At 47.1% G+C, this 10,012-nt stretch overlaps 2 protein-coding genes and 1 long non-coding RNA gene across 8 annotated transcripts; 2 read left to right on the forward strand and 1 right to left on the reverse strand.

The window, feature by feature from the left end:
* Nucleotides 1-20: 20 nt before the first annotated feature.
* LOC9662441 (putative metallophosphoesterase At3g03305) lies at nucleotides 21-2,498 on the reverse strand. Its single transcript, XM_024664272.1, has 4 exons — nucleotides 2,242-2,498; nucleotides 1,948-2,183; nucleotides 320-1,879; nucleotides 21-250 (listed from the first exon to the last, which is right to left on the reverse strand). The coding sequence occupies exons 1-4, from the start codon at nucleotides 2,483-2,485 to the stop codon at nucleotides 101-103; spliced, it is 2,190 nt and encodes a 729-aa protein (XP_024520040.1). The 5' UTR covers nucleotides 2,486-2,498; the 3' UTR covers nucleotides 21-100.
* Nucleotides 2,499-7,081: 4,583 nt separating this feature from the next.
* Nucleotides 7,082-8,437, forward strand: LOC9631553. Of its 5 annotated transcripts, XR_002990986.1 has the most exons (7): nucleotides 7,082-7,283; nucleotides 7,341-7,574; nucleotides 7,637-7,794; nucleotides 7,838-8,047; nucleotides 8,126-8,196; nucleotides 8,252-8,319; nucleotides 8,370-8,437. XR_002990986.1 is itself a non-coding variant. In XM_024664379.1 (6 exons), exons 3-6 carry the CDS (start codon nucleotides 7,738-7,740, stop codon nucleotides 8,405-8,407), a joined length of 501 nt encoding a protein of 166 aa, XP_024520147.1. In that variant the 5' UTR covers nucleotides 7,082-7,283; nucleotides 7,341-7,574; nucleotides 7,637-7,737; the 3' UTR covers nucleotides 8,408-8,437. The 5 variants fall into 5 exon arrangements, 2 of the variants coding, with proteins under 2 accessions (XP_024520147.1, XP_024520148.1); XR_002990985.1 differs by having other exon boundaries at nucleotides 7,637-8,047; XR_002990987.1 differs by having other exon boundaries at nucleotides 7,637-8,047; nucleotides 8,261-8,319.
* Nucleotides 8,438-9,060: 623 nt separating this feature from the next.
* On the forward strand, nucleotides 9,061-9,980 carry LOC112342478. Of its 2 annotated transcripts, XR_002990988.1 has the most exons (4): nucleotides 9,061-9,114; nucleotides 9,170-9,237; nucleotides 9,298-9,619; nucleotides 9,695-9,980. It is a non-coding gene; the product is annotated as an uncharacterized LOC112342478 (long non-coding RNA). The 2 variants fall into 2 exon arrangements; XR_002990989.1 differs by lacking the exon at nucleotides 9,695-9,980 and having other exon boundaries at nucleotides 9,298-9,655.
* Nucleotides 9,981-10,012: the final 32 nt, after the last annotated feature.

The following is a 10,012-nucleotide window of genomic DNA, read 5'->3' on the forward strand; positions in this document are numbered from 1 at the left end:
CTGTGCGTGTGCCATTCACGGAGAGTTTAGACGGGCTCTGGAGGCCGCTGAAAGAGTTGTTTCGCTGGAAGGAAACGACAGTGCTCCCTACACACTACTCTCAAATATGTTCGTATACTTGCCTTGAGTTGTTGCGAATCCCGCAGGTTGTGAAGATCGTGGAGATCATGAGCACGGGAACGGACCACACGAAGCCGGGAGAAGCCCATCCCCATTTCCAGTCGAAAGCAACCGCGACCCAGTAGCATTGCTGCAAGAACAAACGAAGAAAAGTTTTCGGAAAAGCTAGCTTCGCAAGAACAAGAACAAAAAGGCTTACCCGCCAATGAAGCCAGCCGATGAGTAAACAGACTGCAAGAAGAGCTTTCCTCCTCCATCTCGAGCACACCACGCAGCGCTTCTTCTCGACTTTGGCCTCGTTTTCCAGAAGCTGGAGCAGGCCAGAGTCGGACTTTTCGTTCAGCTTCTTCCGTGACACCTTACTTCCTTCGCTCTTGCTCGTTTTTCCACAATGCTTTGCTTGATGGGCTTCGCAGGCTGCTCTCTCGGCTGACAAACCGGCGATCACCACGCTTAGTGGCAAGACGACCATGTAAAGAAACGGCAAAACGATGACCAAGACGTCCGGGGAAGCTAAGCCAGACTTTCCAAGTTCCTGAATGTGCCAACCTGTGCGGCTTAGATATCCTGCTGCATGGCCATCTCCAAATGGATACCCCCAAAACCATGGAAGAAAAACTAGCCAAGTAACCAAGGCGAGTTGTCCCCACCATAGTCCGGCATTCCGAGACCCTTCCATGAAAATCCATCCAACACTCTTCAGCGCATACTCCAAATACGAACCCCCGCTCTTCGTGTTCCAGGCCAGCACCGAAGAAACGAAGTTCTTATACGCCTTCTTCTGCTTGAGACGAACGTACGCAAGCCTTGGCAGTAAAAGTACTGCGGCCAGCAGTCCAATGCTAAGCCAAAAAAGCAGCAGATAAGCATCGCCCCACTGTACTCCCATCACGAGAAACTCCGAGAATCCCCACTTAAGTTCCGCGACTTTGCCGTCTACCGAAAACGGCCTAAGCTCGCTCGCAGTCTTCCTGCCTGAAGAATCAGTCACCAAAACTTCTAGCCAGTACCGCAGGGCCGACGGATCCGAGTACCTGTTTCTCCTCCATCTTGTCTCATAGAAAACTGCTTTGTTGTTGGGACCCCAAGTGAGTTGCATATCAAGTTCGTCGACCAGACGGAGAGAGCCCGACTTGCTGTCGTATACTTTTGCCACCGCAGATGTTATCGGCACCTCGGAGAACACAAGTGCTCGAATGCGATCACCGTGGTCTTCATCATCTCCAGTGTAAGCTGGATGCCTCTTCATAAACCGCGAATCCAAAGGATATGTCGGTAAGACTATCGTCGTGAAGTTCATCGTGCCGTCCAACCTGATATCCACGAACGAAGTGTGGCCGTGATCAAGTGAAAGCACTCGCACGGTCCTGCTGCCTCTCCAGTCCCCGATTTCCCACTCCCAAAACTCGTTCTTTCTGCTAGAGGTGCCACTGCCCGGGTACGAGTGAAGCCGATATAGCTGCTTTCCGAACTTGGTGTGGAGGTGGCCACACAAGTATGCCGAGATGCCATGCCTCGCGAGAATCTCTTCGGGTCGTCTCCCTGATTCTGAAGAGGCCGTGAAAGACATTGGAAAGTGTCCAAACGCTACCTTGGCGGAAGAACTGGGTGCCTGCTTCTTTTCAAAGCCTTCGAGCAGGGACACCATTTTCCCAAGCATGGAGTCTGTCGGATGGCCAAACAGATTTGTTGGCCCGCGAAGCCCGATGGCCATGGTATCATCAAAGCCAAGAAACAAGTACTTCCAGCCACCAGGAACCTGTCAGAGAAAAAATTGTTTTCAGCTGTAAGTTTCACAAGCTCGAGGAATGATCCAAGTTAACGCACCGTGACAGTTGCCGCTTGAACAGGATCGACACGATTCATATCTGCACTGATGCTGTACCGAGAAAAGAAGTCCAGTTCGCGATTGGGAACACCAAACCTGTCATGGTTGCCACGAAGATCGAAGAACACACTTTGTGGCAATCGGCTCTCTTTCGATACGTGCTTCATGGTTTTCTGGTACTGCATCCACTCGGCTTCATCTTGCCTTGTCACAGAGAGGTCTCTGTTCTTGGCATCTATAACGAAAATGCAAGGGAATGTTAAGAAAAAAATCGTGGGAGAGTGCAAAATTACCAGTGAGATCGCCGGTGACGAGCACCAGAGCAGGCCGGACGAGCGCCAGAAACCGCGAGGCCAGAATCTCGAGATCTTCCGCTCGATTTGGATGAAAAACACTCACATGGAGATCGGAGATCTGAACGGCCCATGCGACAGCGTCTGGCGCATCTGAGAAATCTATCTCTGTCTCCTCGCACCTGATCCTGGCGAAGAGCGCGAGCGCGATCAAAGCTACTGGTAAGCGCCAGATAGGCGCCATAACCTAGACGAAATGAAAAATATTTTAGGGTTCTTGAGGGAATTACTTCATCCGTTTCCTACCAGGATAATAGAATTCTTCAGTCAGCCGGGAAATATTCTTAAACCATTAAATAAATTGACTTTCTATTTTTCATAATAATTAATAAATAATATAGAAATGATAATTATTACTAACTGTCGTTAATAAATAGTATTTTCACATTTTTGGTTTGCTTAAGAAAGCTTGTAAAGATATACCTAGAATATGCTTTGATATTCTGGGATATTTTACCATCTAATTGTTTTATTAATTTAGATTAATCTTGTATTTATAATTTATAAACAGTATATTGTAGTGTTTATGAATTTTAAACATTCATTAAGAGTTGTTATTAATTATTGACTAGTTTAAATTCCATAAGTTTCCAGAAGTGCACTTGCCATTGCTCGAAGCAAATGACCAAAGTTGACACATTGTCTAAGGATATCATCCTGAACGGTGAAGGCGGGGATTAAATACACGTGGATATGTAAACTATATAATCCCTCACAAGCTCCATAATGCTTAAACTCAGTCCTTGAAAATTTTTAAGCCAAGAAAACATCGTTGCATTGTTTTAGCGTTTTTGTAAATATACTCCACGCCAGATCGTAACAAGAAGTCTACTCTCAAGGCAAAGAAACACGTGGAGCAGTGATCTTAACAGAATAGTCCAAGTCTAAGATTTTCTTTGTTGTCAAAGTCAAAAAGTTATTCAACCTGGGTGCCTATAAAATGTTTCTCGGCTCTTCTGGTCGATTGGGTTGCTTCGTGGTTTCGTCTCAGCACGTCTCGGCAAGCGGCCACCCCGACTCAACTGCTGATTCTCGCGCTCGGGCTCTTCCTCTCCTCTCGCGCTTGCTCTCTCCCTCTCGCGCTGGCGCTATCGTTCTCCCTCTCGCGCTTGCTCTCTCCCTCTCCCTCTCCCTCTCCCTCTCGCGCTCGCGCTATCCCTCTCCCTCTCGCTCTTGCTCTCTCCCTCTCCCTCTCTCGCGCTCGTGTTCCCTCTCCCTCTCGCTCTTGCTCTCTCCCTCTCCCTCTCTCGCGCTCGTGTTCCCTCTCCCTCTGGGCTCCCTCTCCTCTCACGCTTGCTCTCTCCCTGTCCCTCGCGCTCGTGCACTCTCCTTCTCATTCTCGCGCTCGTGCTCTCCCGCCCCGCCCCTCTCTCTCACACACATTTCACATTTCTCTTGGTCTGTTTTGTTTCCAGGATGACGGGAAAAGAAGAGCTGAATGCTGCGGTGCGTGACGTTATCGAGCTCAAGGAGAAGCTCCATGACCTCCTGCGTGCCACGGAAATTGCCATCGGGGACACCATGAATTCCTTCGACCGGAAGGAATTCAAGAAGGAGATAAATCGCATCCTACAGGAAAACCCCTACTCGCGATCGATTGCCCGGAAGGGGAGAGATGCAAGGCCAAGGCAAAGAAGCTCGAGAAGCTCGGGGAGGCCTTTGAACGGGCCGTGCTGACTGCAGGGGCGGCTGTGAATGAACTAGATGTTTAGGTTGGTTGTTGTGAATCGCTTTTGTCAAAGACAGATCTCCACAAATGCGATCGAATTCCTGGAAAGAATTTTAAGAATATTCGCTACAATAAAAAAGCAGACCGAATATGGCTCTTTTGTTTTCTCTCGCTAGTTAGGAACGATGCCAGCACACGCGGGATTACCAGACGCTCTTTGGTTCTATATCTTGTCCAAGCTACTGGACGTTGAATCGCTAGTTCGAGCGTGCCTTGTTTGCAAGGAATGGAATACGTTTATTCGTGGAGATGGCAGCCAGATCAAGCAGAGGTGTAATTCTCCACTCTTGTTCCTTCATGTGGAATGGAGAAGGCTAGCGTGTTTCAACCCTAAAAGTGGCAAGATTTACAATCCTAACACTTTTTTTTTACCACCTGAACTGTCATTTTCGCCATCAAGCATTCCAGTGGCGAGCTCAAATGGTTGGGTGCTGTGGAGGTACATAGAAGAAGAGATGGTCTCTTTGGTGATAAACAATCCCTTGGTACCATCCAGCTCAGTGAAGCTACCACACTGCCGAGGAATAGACAGATTTTGGATTGAGCCTGAGAACTTCGCCATGCTTGCGGCAAAAGACGGCAGCAGCTTTTGCTTATCTTTTGTCAATGTTGATAAGATTTATGCGTATGCTTCTGCGGTTGGCCAAAACGAGTGGAAGAAGGTTAATAAGAATCTAAGATGGAGGAGACATAGGATTGCATGGACTGATTTTGAGCACTGCCACATCTTAGGGCAAAACGGCCATTGGGTTTACAAGCCTCAAACTGGTGAATGTGTGCTTGTGGGGAAAGTTGAAAGTTTGGAGGTTTATGCGAATGGTTTTGGATTAGTCTCATTGAGAGGAGAGCTCATCACTATGAGATCTGTCAGGAAGTCCATGCGTTTATCACTGGTAAAAAGTGTTGACGGTTTTGTAAAAGAGGAGGTAAAATGGGATTCTGGGGCCGTAGTTATCCATGACGGAAAGAAAGTGTTTGTGTGCTTGGATGATGAATTCTACTTTCTTCCAGGGACAAAAGCACAGATGGTGCTTGATTTGAAGACTCAAGTGTGGAGGGTGGAAAAGTTTGTGATGCCAATTAAACTTAAATGGTGCCCACTAATGACCGAAACCGATGAAGCTCGGCCATGGCCAGAAAATTGGCCTACGTCACACACATTAGCATTTGTTCCTAATCCAAAACTTACTTAAATTTGATAAAGTTTTCATTTTCGTCTAGGTCTTTGCCAGCGAAGAGATGAAGATCGATTTGTCGCATGGGCCGTTCAATCGTCACGGTGGTGATTTTGCTCATGAGCTACTCTCTTGGACCTCCTCGCGATGGAGTTGCCTTTGTACATTTCGAGTTGGGCAGGACGAGAGCTGGCTCAAGAAATCTATAGATCATAAAAAGACATGAGAAGTGAAAAAAAAAAGAAACCAAACCTGGCAAAACGGATCTACATAGAATGACATAGCTATTTTCATCTCAGCTGGGAACTTCCACACTTGCGGGGTGACCAGCAAAGCTGCTGTGTTAGTGGAAAACCATGGAAGAACTTACCGAAAGAGAGCCGATTGCCACAAAGTGTGTTCTTCGATCTTCCTTTCTCAAGAGATTGGAGCTCCTAACCTGTACCTGCCAATGGATCTTAAGTTAAACGACAATCACCACAGTGGAGTAACTGGCGCTTACAAGAGCTTGGACAAGCTTGGCACTCGTTGTCACTTCTCCCTGCGGAAAACTTGCTTGATTCAAACATCCAAGCCTTCATAGCACAAATTCCTGGGCTGTGTTCCAAAAGATAAGTTTTAATTTATTTATGTCTTGTGGCTGAGCTGGCAGAGAGGGGATTCGTGTCATGCCACTAGGCGCGAATCTTTATATCATTTGCGAATATCCTCTACAATTAAAAGGTTATAAACATGTTATAAATCCTTTTCTGTACTCTGATGTCAGCAGACGGCGGATTACCAGACGCTCTTTGGTCCTATATCTTGTCCAAGCTACTGGATGTTGAAACGCTAGTTCGAGCGAGCCTTGTCTGCAAGGAATGGAATACGTTTATTCGTGGAGATGGCAGCCAGATCAAGCAGAGGTGTAATTCCCCGCTCTTGTTCCTTAAAGTGGAACTAAGAAGGCTGGCGTGCTTCAACCCTAAAAGTGGCAAGCTCTACAATCCCAACACTTTCTTTTTACCACCGGAAGTGTCAGTTTCGCCATCAAGCATTCCAGTGGCGAGCTCAAATGGTTGGGTGTTGTGGAGGTACTACACAGAAGGAAAGACGGTCTCTTTGGTGATAAACAATCCCTTGGTACCATCCAGCTCAGTGACACTACCACACTGCCCAGAAATAAAGCATGATTGGATTGAACCTGAGAACTTCGCCATGCTTGCCGCGAAAGATGGCAGCAGCTTTTGCATATCTTTTGTCGACTTTGACATCTTTTATGCGTATTCTTATACTGCTGGTGGTGAGAACGAGTGGATAGAAGTTAATGGTCCAAACTGGAGGAGAAATAGGATTGCATGGACTGATTTTGAGCACTGCCACATCTTAGGGGAAAGCGGTCACTGGGTTTACAATCTTCAAGCTCGTGAATGTGAGCTTGTGGGGAGTTTGGAAAGTTTGGAGAATTACAAGTATGGTATGTTTGGATTAGTATTGCTGAGAGGAGAGCTCATGACTGCGAGACCTGTGAAGAATTCTATGCGTTTATCACTGGTAAAAAGTGTTGACGGTTTTGTAAAAGAGGAGGTAAAATGGGATTCTGGGACGGTAGTCATCCAGGACAGGACAAAGAAAGTGTTTGTGTGCTTGGATGATGAGTTCCACTTTATTCCATGGACAAAAGATTTAGTTCTTGATATGAAGACTCAAGTCTGGAGGGTTGAAGAGCTTGTGACGCCAATTAAATATAAATGGTGCCCGCTAATGATGGAAACGGATGAAGCTCGGCCATGGCCGGAATATTGGCATACGTCACACACATTAGCATTTGTTCCTAATCCAAAACTTAATTGAAATGAAGTGGCAATAATTCTCTCAAGAACCCTAAAATATTTTTCAGGTTATGGAGGCGCTTAAGAAATCGATCTTTGTCGCCTCGCACCCGATCCTGGCGAAGAGCGCGAGCGGGATGCCACTGGGCCGTTCAGATCTCCGATCTCCATGTGAGTGTTTTTCATCCAAATCGAGCGGAAGTCTGGCCTCGCGGCTTTTGGCGCTCGTCCGGCCTGCCCTGGTGCTCGTCACCGGCGATCTCACTGGTAATTTTGGTCTCTCCCACGAACTTTTTTTAAAAAATTCCTTGCATTTCGTTCTAGATGCCAAGAACAGAGATACCTCTCTGTGAGAAGGCAAGACGAAGCCGAGTGGATACAAAACTATGAAGCACGTATCGAAAGAGAGCCGATTGCCACAAAGTGTGTTCTTCGATCTTCGTGGCAACCATGACAGGGTTGGTGTCCCCAATCGCGAACTGGACTTCTTTTCTTGGTACAGCATCAGCGCAGATATGAATCGTGTCGGTCGATCCTGTTCAAGCGGGAACTGTCACGGTGCGTTAACTTGGATCATTGCTTGTGAAACTTACAGTGGAAAACTATTTCTTCTCTGATAGGTTCCTGGTGGCTGGACGTACTTGTTTCTTGGTTTTGATGATATCATGGCCATCGGGCTTCGCGTGGCCAACAAATCTGTTTGGCGACAGACTCCCTGAAAATGGAGTCCCTGCTCGAAGGCTTTGAAAAGAAGCAGTCACGCAGTTCTTCCGCCAAGGTAGCGTTTGGACACTTTCCAATGTCTTTCACGGCCTCTTCAGAATCAGGGAGACGAGGCATACTTATCCACACTAAGTTTGCAAATCATGTATGGGCTTCGGGCGGAGCTCTAGCAGAAAGAACGAGTTTTGGGAGTGGGAAATCGAGGACTGGAGAGCTTTCACTTGATCGCATTCGAGCTGTGTTCTCCAAAGGTGCCGATTACTGCTGTGAGCTGGTGTGGCGGCGGCTAAAGTCAGTTCCAGTTCCAGGTGATGTTGAATGTCTGTCTCTTTTTCTATAGTTTATTCATCTTTTCGTGGCATTTCTGAACAGCATCTATGTCTCAGATTGCGTCAGTCTTGATCGTCTTAAGGACATCGGTGGTGTACGAAGAGTCTCGGGATTATGCGGGACACAGGTGAGCTCTAAGTCGACGTCGGAAGTTTCTGTCTTATTTGATGTGTCGTGCAAAGACTTGGCAGAAACAGATCACCGACGTTGTGCAGTATATTGAAGAGAGGCTTGACGAGGTCTGGAAGAGGTAAGAGTTCCTTGAAATAAATAAGTAAAAACTTATCCTTTGGAACAAAGATTCAAGCCCAGGGATGTGCCGAAAAACAGTAAAATGAGGCTACAGGTTCGAATCAAGTAATGTTTAGCCGAGTTTAACTAGTAGCGAGGTGTTCTTGTAAGCGCCGTTTACTCCATTGTGGTGATTGTCGTCTAACTTGACAAGCTCCATTGGCAGGCACAGGGTAGGAGCTTCAATTCATCAAGAAAACGAGTTTGAACGCTTTCTTGCGCTTCTGAGCAACCGGCAGGTTATGTCTTCTTCTTCTGCTACTTATCGACCATACACAGGCGGGTCTAGCTACGGAGTTTGGAAGCGCAAGAGAACAAGACCAATGGCTTCAGATGGACGTTTCAACGTGACTTCTGCACAGGTAAACAACACTTTTTTTTCTTTCTTACTTCGTTTACTCCCGCTTTAGATCGAAGAACCGGAGGAGGCAATCGATCTGGTGAGGTGGCGAGGAATTAACGAGACGAGCCCCAGAAAGTAAGCAGTCTCTAGAGCTGGTCCTAGTGCGTCTAACCACGTAATTCTTTCTGCCAGGAAACTTTGAAGACAGAGGGCACCCTTAGCAAGCAAGTCAAGTTCGACAGTGTCAAGGCAATTACATAGCTGCTTTTGTTTTGCAGGATATTCGGCTCTGTCAGACGTTCCGGAATGGTTTACGATTGTTTGATCTCTACGTACAATTTGCGTTTCCGGTGTTGGCAGGACTATAATGTGGTGCTTGGCCGAGATCTAGATTGCATCATTCTTTTGAAGGTAAGCTCTTTTTTTTAAAGTTGCGAGACAAATTTCTACCATCACAAAATTCCAGGTGGTATGATCGCTATAGTTTTTAAGCCCAAGTACGTGACAATCGGAAGAGGAGAGTGAGCGGCATAGGTAAGAGTTTGGTAGTTTGGTGTTTCCTCGGTTCGATTTTTTCCTTTGTGTCACTTGAAGTTTGCACGAGCTTGGCGGCAAGGAGAGGCCGTGAAGATGAATGCACTGGAGAAAGGCATGGCTGTTCAAGGATTGGATGCGAGCCGTGAAGATGAATGTATTGGAGACAAGAGGACGCCCATGGCCGAGAACAAATTGCGTAGAATAGAACTTTGACAATGCGGCACCGACGGCACACAAGATTCAACTAGAAATCTACAACAAGCTCACGCAGAGCCTTTTCGGCATCCAGAACAGCACGCTCGAACTTTTCTCCGATCTTCTCCAGTTTTGTTGCTTTGCGCTTCCCGATTTCCCCCATAGCACGAAGCCCCGGTTGCGTGTGAGTGCTCTTCTTCTACTCCCTCATCTCTCATCTCTTCCGTCTCTCTCCCTCTCGTTTCTCTTTCTTTTCCAGGATGGCGGCAGAGGCGATGCGCAATGTTCTGGCGATCAAAGGAGAGCTCCAGCGAATCGCCCGTGTGACTGAAGACGCCATCGGGGACACGCTCACTGGCTTCCGCCTAGACGAATTACGTTAGAGAGCCGCGCAGACAAGAGCCGAGACGTTAGCGAGCCGCTGAAGAGCCGAGACGCCCCAGCTGGCCATTTTATAGAGCAGGATATTGACTTTTGACTGAGGACTGCTTGGACTTTGACGTGATCCCGTAAAGATTTCAGTGACTTTGACTTTGATACGGGCAAAGAAGAACTTAATACAGGGCATTTTTTTTTG

Source organism: Selaginella moellendorffii, unplaced genomic scaffold (assembly GCF_000143415.4).
Source record: "Selaginella moellendorffii unplaced genomic scaffold, v1.0 SELMOscaffold_109, whole genome shotgun sequence".
Classification (NCBI taxonomy): domain Eukaryota; kingdom Viridiplantae; phylum Streptophyta; class Lycopodiopsida; order Selaginellales; family Selaginellaceae; genus Selaginella; species Selaginella moellendorffii.

Bases quoted from the DNA above. Each gene is read 5' to 3' on its own strand.
- LOC9662441 (XM_024664272.1), bottom strand. From the start codon at position 2,485: ATGGCGCCTATCTGGCGCTTACCAGTAGCTTTGATCGCGCTCGCGCTC. The intron at 1,880-1,947 runs GTGCGTTAACTT...TTTCTCTGACAG, and splicing joins TTCAAGCGGCAACTGTCACG to GTTCCTGGTGGCTGGAAGTA. The intron at 251-319 runs GTAAGCCTTTTT...TTGTTCTTGCAG, and splicing joins TCGGCTGGCTTCATTGGCGG to CAATGCTACTGGGTCGCGGT.
- LOC9631553 (XM_024664379.1), top strand. From the start codon at position 7,738: ATGGAGTCCCTGCTCGAAGGCTTTGAAAAGAAGCAGTCACGCAGTTCT. The intron at 8,197-8,251 runs GTGAGCTCTAAG...TGTCGTGCAAAG, and splicing joins CGGGATTATGCGGGACACAG to ACTTGGCAGAAACAGATCAC. The intron at 8,320-8,369 runs GTAAGAGTTCCT...TTTGGAACAAAG, and splicing joins CTTGACGAGGTCTGGAAGAG to ATTCAAGCCCAGGGATGTGC.